This window comes from Pyrus communis, chromosome 16 (assembly GCF_963583255.1).
Source record: "Pyrus communis chromosome 16, drPyrComm1.1, whole genome shotgun sequence".
In the NCBI taxonomy this organism is placed as follows: domain Eukaryota; kingdom Viridiplantae; phylum Streptophyta; class Magnoliopsida; order Rosales; family Rosaceae; genus Pyrus; species Pyrus communis.
In genome coordinates, this window is record NC_084818.1 from 920920 (window position 1) to 934720 (window position 13801).

The 13801-nt window shown below is 38.1% G+C and overlaps 2 protein-coding genes across 3 annotated transcripts; both read left to right on the forward strand.

The window, feature by feature from the left end:
* Positions 1 to 1450: 1450 nt before the first annotated feature.
* On the forward strand, positions 1451 to 6028 carry LOC137720235 (uncharacterized). 2 transcript variants are annotated; one of them, XR_011066476.1, is made up of 9 exons: positions 1451 to 1593; positions 1981 to 3263; positions 3380 to 3470; positions 3576 to 3733; positions 3819 to 3870; positions 4006 to 4085; positions 4192 to 4285; positions 4488 to 5317; positions 5445 to 6028. XR_011066476.1 is itself a non-coding variant. In XM_068459275.1 (8 exons), the coding sequence occupies exons 2-8, from the start codon at positions 2097 to 2099 to the stop codon at positions 5021 to 5023; spliced, it is 2178 nt and encodes a 725-aa protein (XP_068315376.1). In that variant the 5' UTR covers positions 1451 to 1593; positions 1981 to 2096; the 3' UTR covers positions 5024 to 6028. The 2 variants fall into 2 exon arrangements, 1 of the variants encoding a protein (XP_068315376.1); XM_068459275.1 differs by having other exon boundaries at positions 4488 to 6028.
* Positions 6029 to 8801: 2773 nt separating this feature from the next.
* On the forward strand, positions 8802 to 11089 carry LOC137720247 (thylakoid lumenal 17.4 kDa protein, chloroplastic-like). Its single transcript, XM_068459288.1, has 4 exons — positions 8802 to 8954; positions 9289 to 9416; positions 10271 to 10517; positions 10592 to 11089. Exons 1-4 carry the CDS (start codon positions 8843 to 8845, stop codon positions 10813 to 10815), a joined length of 711 nt encoding a protein of 236 aa, XP_068315389.1. The 5' UTR covers positions 8802 to 8842; the 3' UTR covers positions 10816 to 11089.
* The last annotated feature ends 2712 nt before the right edge of the window (positions 11090 to 13801 follow it).

Sequence of the window (13801 nt, forward strand, 5' to 3'; positions counted from 1 at the left end):
AGCAAATACCAATATTGTCTTTCACTAAATTATTTAAGAAAACTAATAAAAAGAGTTTAAAAACTTTTAGTTTTAACGGTAAAAACAAAATAAAGGGTAAAGTGAATAGTAATAGAATTGACTTTTTAGTGTAAAAATATGATTTTTCGTTAAAATGAACGATATCAGGAGATTATCATTAAAGTTCTGAATTATTTATGGTTCTATGAGAAAGATTATCAATTCTAATGCCCCCCATTAGTCCATCTCATTGACCATTATTTCACATAAACTAAAAAACTTGAACAATTCAGATTTCATTCTTTCTCTCTGGATCGGTCCGAATCTCTTGATCCGCGAACTTCAAACACATAAATTCGAAGTAAATTTCATTCCGAAACTGACGTACCAAATTCATACCACTACACTTACTATTAAAAAAAATGAACACTCATCCTCCCCTTCCCAAACAAAAACCCATTAAAATGAAGTCAACCTAATGGGATTTTTATTTTATAGCGGATCAGAAATTTTTTTATGGAATGTCCTACTATTGCCCGAGCTTTCCGATCAACCAATCCCAAAAAGAGAATCAAAAGCCAAGTATTTCAGAAAAAAAGGGTTGAAAGCAACAATATTTGGTTCCTCCACTGTATATGGCAAAGATCTATAAAATCGTATCAATATCAATGATCATAAAAAAGGGTCGAAAGTCCATTGATTATTTGGAATTTTTTTTATAAGATTTAAAAAAAAAAAAAAAAAAAGATAAACTAGTGGTTTTGCCACGACGTATTTCATATGATTAATCCATTAAAAAGAAAATGAAAGGCTGGCTTGAAATTCAACATATAAAAGGTCAATATATGGGTGCAATTAATAAAAATGGTTAAAGGTTGCGCATGTTTTCATTGCCATAATCGGATTCGATGGACTATTTTAAATATGGTTCATGATTTGCGTGATAAATAGCAAGAGCATATTTTTTTCTTTTAATTAAACAAAACGGACATTATATTGTAATTTCTAAATTATTTTTACTTACAACAAGAATATTCGAACTCAAATTTATAGCGTATGAAATTTATAACGTGATGAACATATTACTTTGATCAATTGATTTACCGACGTTTGTAAACGAAGTGTTTATACTTCATTCATTTTGTTTTACTCTCCCTAGCTAGCTAGCAGCATCACAAAAAGCTCCACTCTAATTTGGTAAAAAAAAATTTCATCTAAAAGACAAAATTACCATTTTATTTTGTAGACAGAGAAACAGATAGAGTCTAGAGAGAGAAAAAAAACACAAACACAAAACACAAGCAGAAGCACATCCTTGATCCTTCTACTCTCGAAATCTCGTTTCTCGGGCCATCAGCTCACGAATATCAAGACCCCTCGTCCGTTTTCCTGTTTTGCCCCTGAATATTTCTCTACTTTTTTTTTTCTTTTTAATTTACTAAATTTTATTTCTTTCTCATTTCTGTGTAGAGCGAGTGCTCCTTTGCTTCCTCGAGCGAGCGAGAGTCCCCAAAAGCTCCAAAATTTACACATGGCTGCTTCGATCTATACCCTCCCCAGTTGCATATGAATCTCATAGAAAACCAAACCCATGTAACCAAATTTCACCCTTTTGCTTAAACCAGTATTTAATTTCCTTAATTAATTTTTTGGCTCGTTAATTCGATTGTAAATTTGTAATCACATGATCATCGAATTCTGCAAATGGGTTTTCATCCGTGTGCTGGAAAGTGTTTTTCTTTTTGAGAATTTGGGTTGTTTTTAATTTTCGTTTGGGGGTTTTGTGCATATTTTATTGTGATTTTTATACGTGGTGGAAGACCAGGTTCAATGGGTGTGGATTGGGATCCATGATGGATCCCTTGGTTTTTGTTTTACTGCTAAAGTTACCATATTTGTTTAATTTAGCAAGTATTTTGTGTTGAACTGCTCTTGGATTCTGTGTTAATGGTGTTTTTTTTTTATTTGAATTTTGTGTAGTTTCTCTTACTCCATAGGGTTGCTTGTGTGGAGGGGGATTACATTTTGGCACGTTGCCTGGGGTATATAATGCTGGTTTCTTGATGTGGAATCTGATGGGTTGAACTCAAAGAATAATGGGTAGCTTTAGCGGAGAGGAAGAAGATTGTGGATTCTTTGATGCAGAAGAGGAAATTGCATCGACATCCGATGCAGGGTCTGAAACCATTGAGACATTCGATTCCAATTCTTCCTTCATCAATTGGGTTCCGGCTGGTTTTCCCTATGATTTGTGGAATAGAACCCCGGGAAGTGTTAAGGACCGGCGGGCCAAGTTTCTGGAGTGGATGGGACTGAGCGTAGATCAAAGTTTGGGGGAGAATTCTGTGGAAATAACGAGTGATGTAGCAGGGGTGGTTGAGAGAGTTGGAGAGAGTAGTGGGGCTGTGTTGAGAACCACCTCATGTTTTGAGGATGAGTTTTGTTTGAGTCGGTCATTTGTGTCATGTCGGTGTAATGACCATTCCAATACCTCAATTGAGTTGGATTGGAAGGATGATTCTGCATGTAGAGATGGGAATTTAGGGAAGCCTTTGGAGTGTAATGCAGATGAAGTGAGGCTGGATCCGAATGTACGTGAAGGTCAAGAAGTGACCGAAGAGTCTAAGCGCACTCCGTGTTCTTCATCTTCATTGTCTCAACAATTGATGGAGAATCGAATGGAGGAGGCGAACGCTAGAGCTGGGATACTGAAGAGAGTTAAGAAGGGGTGGTTGAGTAGGTTGCGGTCAATCACATGCCTTGTTGATACGCATGGGGAGGATGATGAATTGGCACACAATGGCAATGCTGCAATCATGGGATTCAGGGCACAAAGAGTTAAGGTTCACCAGTGCAGGAAGCGGTTGAAGGAACTTTCAGCTCTTCACATGGGGCAAGATATCCAGGCACATGAGGGCGCAATTTTGGCAATGAAATTCAGTCCCGATGGACAATACTTAGCGAGTGGTGGCGAAGATGGGATTGTGCGAGTCTGGCAAGTAGTGGAGAATGAGAGATGTAATGAACATGACATTCCGAAAATTGATCCATCCTGCATTTACTTCACAGTGAATCATCTCTCTGAACTAAATCCACTATTTTCGGAGAAGGATAAAATAGGCAAATCAAGTAGCCTTAGGAAAACATCGGATTCAGCATGTGTTATTTTTCCTCCTAAAGTCTTCCGGATATTGGAGAAACCATTGCATGAGTTTCATGGGCATGGTGATGATATATTGGATCTCTCTTGGTCAAGTAGTAATGTAAGTGATTATTTTTATTGCAGCTAAATTTCTAGTAATCTGGAAAATATTTATCATTTTACTGATACATGGCAGAATGTTTGATTTGGTTTTGTGTTAATTTGTTCTGAATGCAGTATCTTCTGTCATCTTCTATTGACAAAACTGTTCGTCTTTGGCAAGTTGGATGCGGCAGTTGCCTCAAAGTCTTTTCCCATAGTAATTATGGTGAGCTTCTTGTATTGTCTATGATTATATAGAACTGGAAGATCCTGGTCTCTTATCTTAGTGTATGGAGTTGACCTCTTACTATTTTTCGTTGGTATCGTGCAGTGACCAGTGTTCAATTTAATCCAGTGGATGAGAATTACTTCATCAGTGGTTCAATAGATGGCAAAGTACGTATTTGGGGAATTTCTTGCTGCCAAGTTGTTGATTGGAGTGACGTAAGAGATATAGTTACTGTGGTGTGCTATTACCCTGATGGGCAGGTTTGGTGATTTTCTTGCCCTTCAGTTATGTAGGAGATGTATATGTATGCTCACATATTAAGTAATGGTTATTCAAACACCGCAGGGAGGAATTGTTGGCTCAATGACAGGCAGTTGCCGCTTTTATAATATATCAGGTATGCTTTGACATTCTACACCTGCATTCCTCACCCTCCTCCGTTTTGTTCACCTCCTTTGCCTAGAAACTGAGTAGGTGCCCGTGCTCACTTTGAGCTTGTACTGATAAAGTAGTTATGTGTGTCTTGGAGCAGATAATCTTTTGCAATTGGATGCTCAATTATGCTTGCAAAGTAAAAAGAAGTCTCCGTGCAGAAGGATTACAGGCTTCCAGGTAGTTACTTCCTCCCTGCGTTGTTTTCGGTTTTGTTTTCTTTTACACATCACTTTACCTATCCATCTGGGATCTGAAGTTCAGTAATTTTTGTTATTTTATACAGTTTTTCCCACAAGATTCGAGCAAGGTGATGGTCACTACGGCCGATTCACGAGTCAGAATTCTTCATGGTCTTACTGTGGTCGGCAAGTATGCCGGTAGTTGCATAACTTGGTGTTTTTATTTGTAATAGTTTCTTTTTTTTATTGGTTTCCACCACTCTGATTTTCCATTGTGCATATCATAAGAAAATTTGATGCAAATGTTAGCATGCAAACGAGTTTTGTTCTCTGTTTTAGCATCTGACTGATGAATTTCATACATTTCTCTTTTCTAAACCTTGTCTCTCGTCTCTTTCAGGACAACGAAATGCAGGGAACCAGACATCTGCTACCTTCACTTCAGATGGGAAACATATAGTCTCGGTTAGTGAGGATTCTAGTGTATATGTATGGAACTGCAATAATCATGAAGAACGAGTTCTCTCTCAGGCAAAAAAGATCAGATCTTGTGAGCGCTTTTCCACGAATGTTTCTGTGGCGATACCTTGGTCTGGATTTAAATGTGGGACCATAGAAAATGAGAGGCAATTTCAGGCTGCTGATGAGAATTTACAGGAGGCTCTACCTTTTTCCTCACCTGCATGTTTTTCTCTCAGCCAAGATTCTTTCCTTGATTCTATCCCGAAGGGATCTGCAACTTGGCCAGAGGAGAAGCTTCCAACTTGGAGCCCACTTGCAAACCAATCTACTATGCTCATATCCGAGTACAAGTTTTTTAAAACTTCTTGCCAGAACACATCCAGTTCTCATGCATGGGGTATGGTTATTGTTACTGCAGGATGGGATGGACGGATCAGATCGTTCCACAATTATGGTTTACCAGTACCCGCTTGATACTATAGTGGTCTTCAGCATGGTTTTCAGAGAATTGTAGCTATCCCCTCTGCAGCACTCTTATCGCGTAGTGCCTGCTTAGTCCTATTACAAGACACCAATCTAACGGATTGATGAGTGACATCACGTTCGGCAGCATCAATGGCCACAACAGGGTCAAGTTGACATTTCTAGCAGGCATGTGCACGATCGATGACAGATTTGGTTCTCCGATGGGGCCATTTTATGTCCCGACAGGTGGCTGATATTCCACGGTTGTAATGTAATCCAATTCGGGATCAGCCAGTGGCCAAGGTTAGCTTGTCCGGATAGTTTAATTATAATCAATGTGGGATGCTTTTGGTCTGCCGGTGCTCAAATTTTAGATGTGAAGTCATTTGTTAGGAGAAAGCCAATGAGATATGACATCTATATAATGCAGGTGCCTGTGGGCCTTGTAGAACATCTTTGTTCTCTAAGATGGATAGGGATTCAAGCGCTGGTGGCTGGAATTCGTTTGGGAAAAAGATGGTGGGGAACTCCACCATTCCATCGTGTTCGCCGGTCAGAATGATTGAATTGTTTGTCTGCCAAATCTTGTCCGTTTCATGGTAGGGTCGATGAGCTTTGGCTGCCAGTGGGAATGTGCAGGAATCCATTTCGTCCGAAGTGGCTCGTTGCCTCAGCCAGGGGCTGGAAAACTCAGACTATCCACTCTTTCGGAGAAGACTTCTCTAACAGGAATACGATTTGTGGCTCGAGTCCATGGATGAGCACTCCTAACTGGGTTTTCTTCGACGTAGACCCTTGTATACTTACACGGTCAGTTTAGTCTAACACCAGCTTAGTCTAGGCTCGAATCGGTAGCGATTTTGTTAACTTAACAGGAATACCTTTTGAGATTTAGTTAATGTAAACTGCAAATTTTCTTTCTCATTTGTAAGTGGAATATTCATGTGGTTTTTTCCTGCATGTTCATACTCGAAACTGAATGGTAATACTACGGTAGAAAACTATACAATTACACAATTGATGCGTCTTCCTAAGTTGGACCCAAAATTACTTGCCTGCACCGGGGACGCCACTTTTTACTAGTTCAATTCCCAAACCTAAAATGTAATGTCGTGTTTTAGTTTTTGACATGACAGTGCGTGCTACTGAGAACAAATTTTAAAATTTAAACTCGTTTAATGAAGATAAATAAAATGGTGAGCATTGCCGTTATTTGAGGGTGGTGAGCAAAAAAACACCTTCAAGAGAAGGGGAAGTCGGATTAGCATGTTCATTGATATCTGTTGGCCTTGTTGCAAATATTGGGTGATACGTAGCCCATATATCCAACCCATTCCTCGAACATTATGAAACCTAAGTCCGAAACAAGGCCTATCCATAGGCCCAAAATGAGTGATCCAATTGTCCAATCTAATACATCCCTCAGCCTCGTCAATCGGCATTCTATGAGATGGAGAATTCTAACTTGAGTTCAAAATGTCGTCTTGTTTTAACTAATTGGACTAACCAACATATTTGTTGTCTTTTGACAGCTTACGAGGTTGGGAATTCAAACTCAAGTGGTAAGACCATAAGAGGCAAGCACACTACTCATGCCATCACCAACTTGTTTAACCCATCACATGTCATCTTTCGTCATTCATGAGATAGGGATTCAAACTCTATAGTAAAGAGGCAAGCGAACTACTATGACACGACCAGAACTCGCCATCTTTTGCCATTCCTCGATATGGGATATTCAAACTCCAATGTATTTTAAAATCATATTATACTGTTTTAACTAACTGATCCAACCCACATTTACTAAACGTTCTTGACTAACTCATTCACAATTTCACATTCAAAAACACACATTATTCTCTATAGAATAATCACAATAGAAACCAAATAAAGAACGATCCCGAACCAACAAAGCCCCCGCTTTGCAACGGTCGGGAAACGTCTATGAAAACCCTTAAAATTCCCAGAAGGACTTGTCTTCTTCCTTCCCATGGACACCAATTGCACATCCCTTGGAAGAGAAGCAACAAACAACGCATAGAGATACAGTTTCAGATCATGCCAACCATGCAATCAATATATCAAGGCGAAAAAGAACCCATCAAACAGAAACGAGAGGAGACCTCCTTTTTTACCAGTCCACGTTAACTGTTACATGTTTACAACAACACATCACATCCAGGCAAACAAATTCACCAGCAAGAAAAACATTTTGAATTTAATCATACAAACCAACCCCAATAAATCGAAAAAAAAAAAAAAAACAAAACTTCATGAAGAAAATATAATCCTAGAGAGAGAGAGAGAAGAAGCAAAAACGACCCCAGTTGACCCGATGCACCCGTTCAGACGGGGAGGTTGACGACGTCTTTTGGTGGGGGGGTGGAGGAGGAGAAGGAGGAGGAGGCGGAGGAAGAGGAAAAAATGTAGTGAGGGCGGTGGTCGCTGAGGTTGACGGAGCGGGAGGCGAAGAGCATGAGGGGGCGGTCGTGGGCCTCCTCGGGGTTGGTTTCCTGGTCGTCGGAGGTGGAGAGGTTGATGCAGGAGCAGCGCTCGAGGGAGGTGAAGAAGGCGGAGGCAACGTGGGTCCCAAGCCAGCTGGCGACGCCGTTGATCTTCTCGTACGACAGGCACGAGCTCTGGCTCTGGCTCTCCATTGTCGGAACAAACTCTTTGTTTTTTTTGGCAGTGGCAAGTCAGAGAAAGAGAAACGGAGGAGGCCCGATCCTTCAAATATACCAAGAAAGTCAAAGGCCGATTCCTCCGACCGTTTCTCCGCTCTTTTCCTTTCGTTGTTTGTTGTTCCTTGTCCTTAGGAACGCGCTTTTACCACTGTATTATTACTTTCTTTGTTTCTTTACTATTTATGAAAATGATCATCTTCGGATTTTTTTCATTAAATCTACCAAATTATCTAATTTGAACTTTTAAAATTTAATTGAATAGCTAAAGTTATTATAACTTTTAAATGAGTTCTTTATTTATAGCCGTTGAATCAAATTTCAAAAGTCTAAATTGATTAATTGGATGGGATTCCTTTCCACTATTTATGTCCAGGCATTATTTTTGAAGCATATACTAGTGTGTGCCGGCATCTTTTTGTCTCTTTTATAAAAGATAGTTAGCAGTTCTGTCAGGAGAATCAATTTTTTTAAGCAGAAGACTCATAAAAGCATTGTAACTTTTTTTATGGTCATCATCATGTGGTATATTAATGTTAGAAAGTAGCTTAAAATGTGTTATTTAGAATACGGGTCTAAAATCATCAACTATCATTAAACTATCTCGTAATGGTTATTTGCCGACGATTTGAGAAAAAACCAAATTTACTCGTATGTTTATATTTATTGACTTTGTGATCCAAGGGCAAATAAGGGTGAGTGAGTATTTAGACAAATGTCTAATGTTTTTTATTTTATTTATTTATTTATTTTTAAATGGGGACAACTAGTGGCAAACTTCGATTATTCATTTTTTTCGGGGGTCGGGAAGACTAACAGAGCCATTTCAGCTTTTCCTGGCCATAATTCTGGCGTCCACATCAATAACGGATTTTAAATCCAAGACCTCTAGTTTTTAGTTTGAATGAAGCCCTGCAATCCGTCATTTACCACTTGATCACCATTACGAAAAAGTTATCTCATGTAAAAACGTGTTGAAAGGTGTAACATAAGAGTAACCCCCGGGGGATAAGGCTAAGGGGAAATGGCTTTCACTGGCGTCAGACACGATCCCACGTGTCACGCCACGTCATCTTGATCTTCGGGAACTAACTGGAAAGAAGAACGAAACGGATAAGATGACGAGAACACCTTTGTCTTCTGAAAAATGGCTGCTTTACTTTCTTCAGCGATTCCTCTGTCTCGAAACGGCGTTTCTCTCCAATTCTCCCACACGAAACGCCCGCAATTCCACTCCCCCACGCGTGTATTTTGCTCCGGTAAGCCTTGTTTTGGTGAATGTTTATAAAGATTGATTCTTTTTTTTTCTTTTTTTTTAGGTTATGAAAAACAATTTCAAGTTCTGGGTTTGATGTCTATAGGTGTTATATACAATGACTACGTTTAGAAGTACTTTCATAGAAGCACTTGTTGGAGAAACTCATGCCAAATGCTTCTTAGAAAGCTTTTTGATAAAAATTTCCACGCGTTTCTAATATATCATTTTAGTAGATATATATAAGCATTTTTCTGCATAATTTTGGATCCTGCATTGTACTGCAAAATTTGCAGATTTGGATTTATGTTTTGGTTTAATTGGGTGGGTGGGTGCAGCTTCTAGGGATGGTCATGAAACAAAGGAAGAACTGAGTCAGTGGAAGCAAGCTAAGAATGTAGCTTGTGGGATTCTTGCTGTTTGGGCCGTGACTACCGCTGCCTCACCTGTAATTGCTGCTGGTCAGGTTTGAAACCCTCCCATTCCGTATATTTATTTTGCACTTGGCTTGCTTTTGGTGCCGTTGCCTTACGATTTTGTTATCTTCATCATCTGTTCATGAGAGATTTGAGTTCCCCATGTTGAGCTGAATCTCATTCCGTTCTCGCGCTTTTCTTACCTCCGAATGTCTTTTAGCGTTTTGTATGGTAAAACAAGATCATCTATACAAAGTGAGGAACACAACATCAGCCTGTAGGACAATCAAGAACTAAGCAAAACTAGGACATACAACCAGCTATAAGCGATAACAAACTCACGTTAAAGTTCCACACAAATTTCTCTATTAATAACTTCAGGATGCAAAGTTTTTTCATGAATCGGGAGACTCCTTTACACCAAATGTGATAATCCGAAATCTTACTCTTTCCTTTGCCGCGATTTTATCCAATTAAACTCATCACGACGAAGATTGTGTTGAGAGTTGGCCGTCTAGGCTCAGAAATTTGTCTAGCCTTAGTTGGAAGACTGTCACGAATAAGCTACCAAAAAATAAACCCTGTTTTGGAATCGCAGTAGAGAACCAGATAAGTCTGTACCAATCCACTTTACAAAATCCATTTATGGCATGAGCAGAGATTCAAGATACTTTGTAAGTTTTTTCGTTACTTTGCCACTTTTAGTATTCTCTTTTTATCGAATCCTTTGTGAATGGCCCGTTTTCCCTTATTATGTTTTCTTTCATCTCTTATGAAATGCCACATGTTGCATCAAATAAGCAGGAGCCAAAATGTCACTATCCAAATTATAAGTTACCAGTTTTAACTTCTTATAGCTGTGATTATGAAAAGTTGATAAACTGACTTCTTCTGTATCCAACAGAGGTTGCCTCCACTGTCTACTGATCCAAAGCGATGTGAGGTTGCATTTGTTGGAAATACGATAGGTCAGGCAAATGGAGTTTACGACAAGGCAATTGATCTCCGCTTCTGTGACTACACAAACGAGAAGTCCAATCTTAAGGGAAAGAGTCTTGCAGCAGCACTCATGTCCGGAGCCAAATTTGATGGCGCAGACATGTCAGAAGTTGTGATGTCGAAGGCTTATGCTGCAGGAGCTAGCTTCAAGGGTAAGCTTGCATATCATCCCTTGATATCAAATGCACACAGCAATGGTGATTACCAATTTTTCTCTCTTTTGCAGGTACCGACTTCACGAATGCAGTTCTAGACCGGGTTAACTTTGAGAAAGCGAATCTGCAAGGAGCTTTGTTTGTTAACAGTGTCTTATCAGGTTCCACCTTTAACGAAGCAAACCTTGACGGTGCAGTTTTCGAGGATACCATTATAGGGTACATTGATCTTCAGAAAATTTGTAGAAATACATCTATCAATGACGAAGGAAGAGCTGCTCTAGGGTGTCGATAATTCAAGGTTCGTTTGTTTGAATATAAGAAGCAGCCGCGCGCGAACACACACACGGTGCTTAATGCATTTTCGTTCTGTATTTCGAGTTCATTTCTAGGCATTTTGACTGTATAGGCCTATATATAGTATCCTACTATGCTGCATCTGCGTATGAGTACCGATCATCCGAAGACAGTTTTGTTGTCGTGTTTTCTTCTTTGTTATGGCTTTCAGTTCGAAATATTCATCTTTTCTCTGTCAAATAAATGATATTCGCATGCCCTTTTTCTTCTCATGCACAAACTCCGTGGCTTTTGGATTGCATAAATCAAAGAAAAATCAAGCGACAGAAATAAACAATAGGAAAACTTATGAAAAAGACTTGAAAACTTTAAGTTTTAATGATAAAGACAAAATAAAGGGTAAAATGAATAGTATAAGGATTGACTTTTTAGTGTAAAAATATGATTTTTCGTTAAAGTAAACAATATTAAGAGTTTTTTGTTAAATTTTCCATAAACAAATGGGTGCAGACGAAAAAAAATGGTGCGGATATCATTTTTCAAAAGAAAAATGTGAGGAAGGGGCCTATTATGATATGGGTAGCTAGATCGCAATGCACGTATGCAGCATACCAGAAATCAGATGCTACTCACTTACTCATTACTTCATTTGAAATTGAAATTCATAATTCACCAACCAACTTTATATAATTTTTAATCAAACCCGAGGGTTGTGCTCCTCGCTTCCTACACCCCACCAGCACTTTTACTTTTCTTCTCCCTTAACTTTGAGGAGGTGGATTGTCTGCTTTCATATTTTTTTCATGCTCTTCTGTGATGTGTGGTCACGGTTAAGTTACGTTAAAATTTTATATTAATTTTTTTTATAGAAATAATAAAACAAAAAATAATAGGAATATAAAATGTTGACGTGGTTTAACCGTGATCACACAAACAGAAGGGCATGAAGAGAGTACGGAAATGGGAGGGCAGACAATCCACCTCCTAACTTTGAAGGCTTGACAGTCATTTCAAAAGATCGTGGTGGAGGTACTTTAACCATTGACACATCTTTCGAAGAAATAAACGTGCTAAAAAGATCAGGAGGTGGATTGTCTGCCCTTCCATTTTCATACTCTTCCCATACCCTTTTGTGGTGTGTGGCTATGGTTAAGTCACGTCAATATTTTATATTAATTTTTTATGAAAATAATAAAACAAAAAGTAATAGGAATATAAAATGTTGACTTGGCTTAACCATGACCACATAAATAAAAAGGTATGAGGAGAGTATGGAAATGGGAGGGCAGACAATCTTCCTCCAAAAAAAACCATTCTACACATCTTTCTTTAATAGTTAGGTTGAATAAATTAATGACAAATTAAAAAACGAAGAAAACAAACGTAAAAAGTGCAGAAGTAAAAATCGAGTGTTCGGAATCTTTTCCTAATCATGACTTGTTATCTCACCACTTGTGCAAAACTCAATTATTCCTCTGATTTTCTTGATCATTGCCTAAGAATTTTGAATCTAGGCCCGCCGGACTTCGTTGAGTTTGTAAGATTTAGATCAGGCTGAATGAATTTACCCGCTGCTCGGCCATATCTTTTGGTAACTAATAAACTGTGAAAGTACGTGACCCAGCAAGAATTAGGTCAAGTTAGAGTGTCACTGTTAGTTTATGATACGTACCAGTGACTTGAAAATTCAATAGTCAGATTTTGCATATAAAAGTTTGATGGATTTTTGCAATAGTTAGATTCTGCATACGAGTGCGTATAGTAATTTAATGGATTTTTCCCGCAGGTTAGATTTTGCACAAAACACATATTCCTGAATACGTACTATTATAAAGAAAGTTGAAGTACCATTATAAAACTAATTGGCAATATAGGGAGTAACCCAAGTCATAAGTTCATGCAAAGTCCATTCTCCCATTTGCGTGAGATTCATTCTCAACACGTTCCCTTATATGCGGTAAATTTTCAAGTCAAATACGTGAACAAAACAAATGAATGACGTGGAATGCGTGTGGTTGTTTGGCTTCACACACAAAACAATATACTCTAATACCATAAAAAATAAAAAAAATAAAAAAATAAAAAAATAAAAGTTAGAATTCCACGCTAAAACCACTTGAGTTTATGGTCACTTCTCAACTTTCTTGGCATTATAACCGTACCCATTTATTCATCTCCTTTGTGGAAGCCATCTCAACTCAATTGTTTTTAGTTTATAGGAAAGGAGTACTGTTTCTTCTTTTCTCAAAATTCTCAAGTGGTGTCTCGGATGATCGGATCCGTGACACCATATTTTTAATAACTTTTGACACAAGTTTTTATAGGGTTTATTTCGTAATATATTTTAATGATTCGAACTGTTTATATTTTAGAACATCATTCATAGATCATCCTTGCAAAAAATTAGATAAATCTAAAACCTTTAAGACATTCATTTGTAGTGAAGAAAATGAACGAATACGGTGCTACAAAGAAACCATAATCCCTTAATCCAATGGTCATATGGCTTCAGATTTCGGTGATTTTTGATAGACATGATTTTTAAGGAAAAATCTAAAAGATAGACGGTCGAATTAATCGCTAAAATACATTATAAAATGAGTTCCACAAAAACATGTGTAAAAAATTATGTAAAAAAAAAATGATGCATATCTATTCCCTATATAGTTGGTAGTACAAGTGAAGATGCATGCATATGGAGTGGATCACATGCATAATGGTAGCTAGTGGTGCCCTTAAAGTGTATCTTGTTCTTGACCATTCTCCAATTTGAAGTACTCGTCCTAGCTGTCTAGTTAGCTAGATATGTAGCTGCATTGTGTAAGTATATTATTATAACACGTTCATGTGAAAATTCATTTAAAGTGTGGAGAGGAGCCACGAACTCATATGCATAGAAAGATCAAGTATATAGTCACTCGGATGTATAAAATAAGCACATTTATTTTGACTAATAGAACTATGTTCGCACATACAACATCGGT

Coding starts and splice junctions, on each gene's coding strand:
- LOC137720247 (XM_068459288.1), top strand. CDS start 8,843: ATGGCTGCTTTACTTTCTTCAGCGATTCCTCTGTCTCGAAACGGCGTT. Junction 8,955..9,288: donor CACGCGTGTATTTTGCTCCG/GTAAGCCTTGTT, acceptor GGGTGGGTGCAG/CTTCTAGGGATGGTCATGAA. Junction 9,417..10,270: donor CTGTAATTGCTGCTGGTCAG/GTTTGAAACCCT, acceptor TGTATCCAACAG/AGGTTGCCTCCACTGTCTAC.
- LOC137720235 (XM_068459275.1), top strand. CDS start 2,097: ATGGGTAGCTTTAGCGGAGAGGAAGAAGATTGTGGATTCTTTGATGCA. Junction 3,871..4,005: donor CCGCTTTTATAATATATCAG/GTATGCTTTGAC, acceptor GTCTTGGAGCAG/ATAATCTTTTGCAATTGGAT. Junction 4,286..4,487: donor TGTGGTCGGCAAGTATGCCG/GTAGTTGCATAA, acceptor CGTCTCTTTCAG/GACAACGAAATGCAGGGAAC.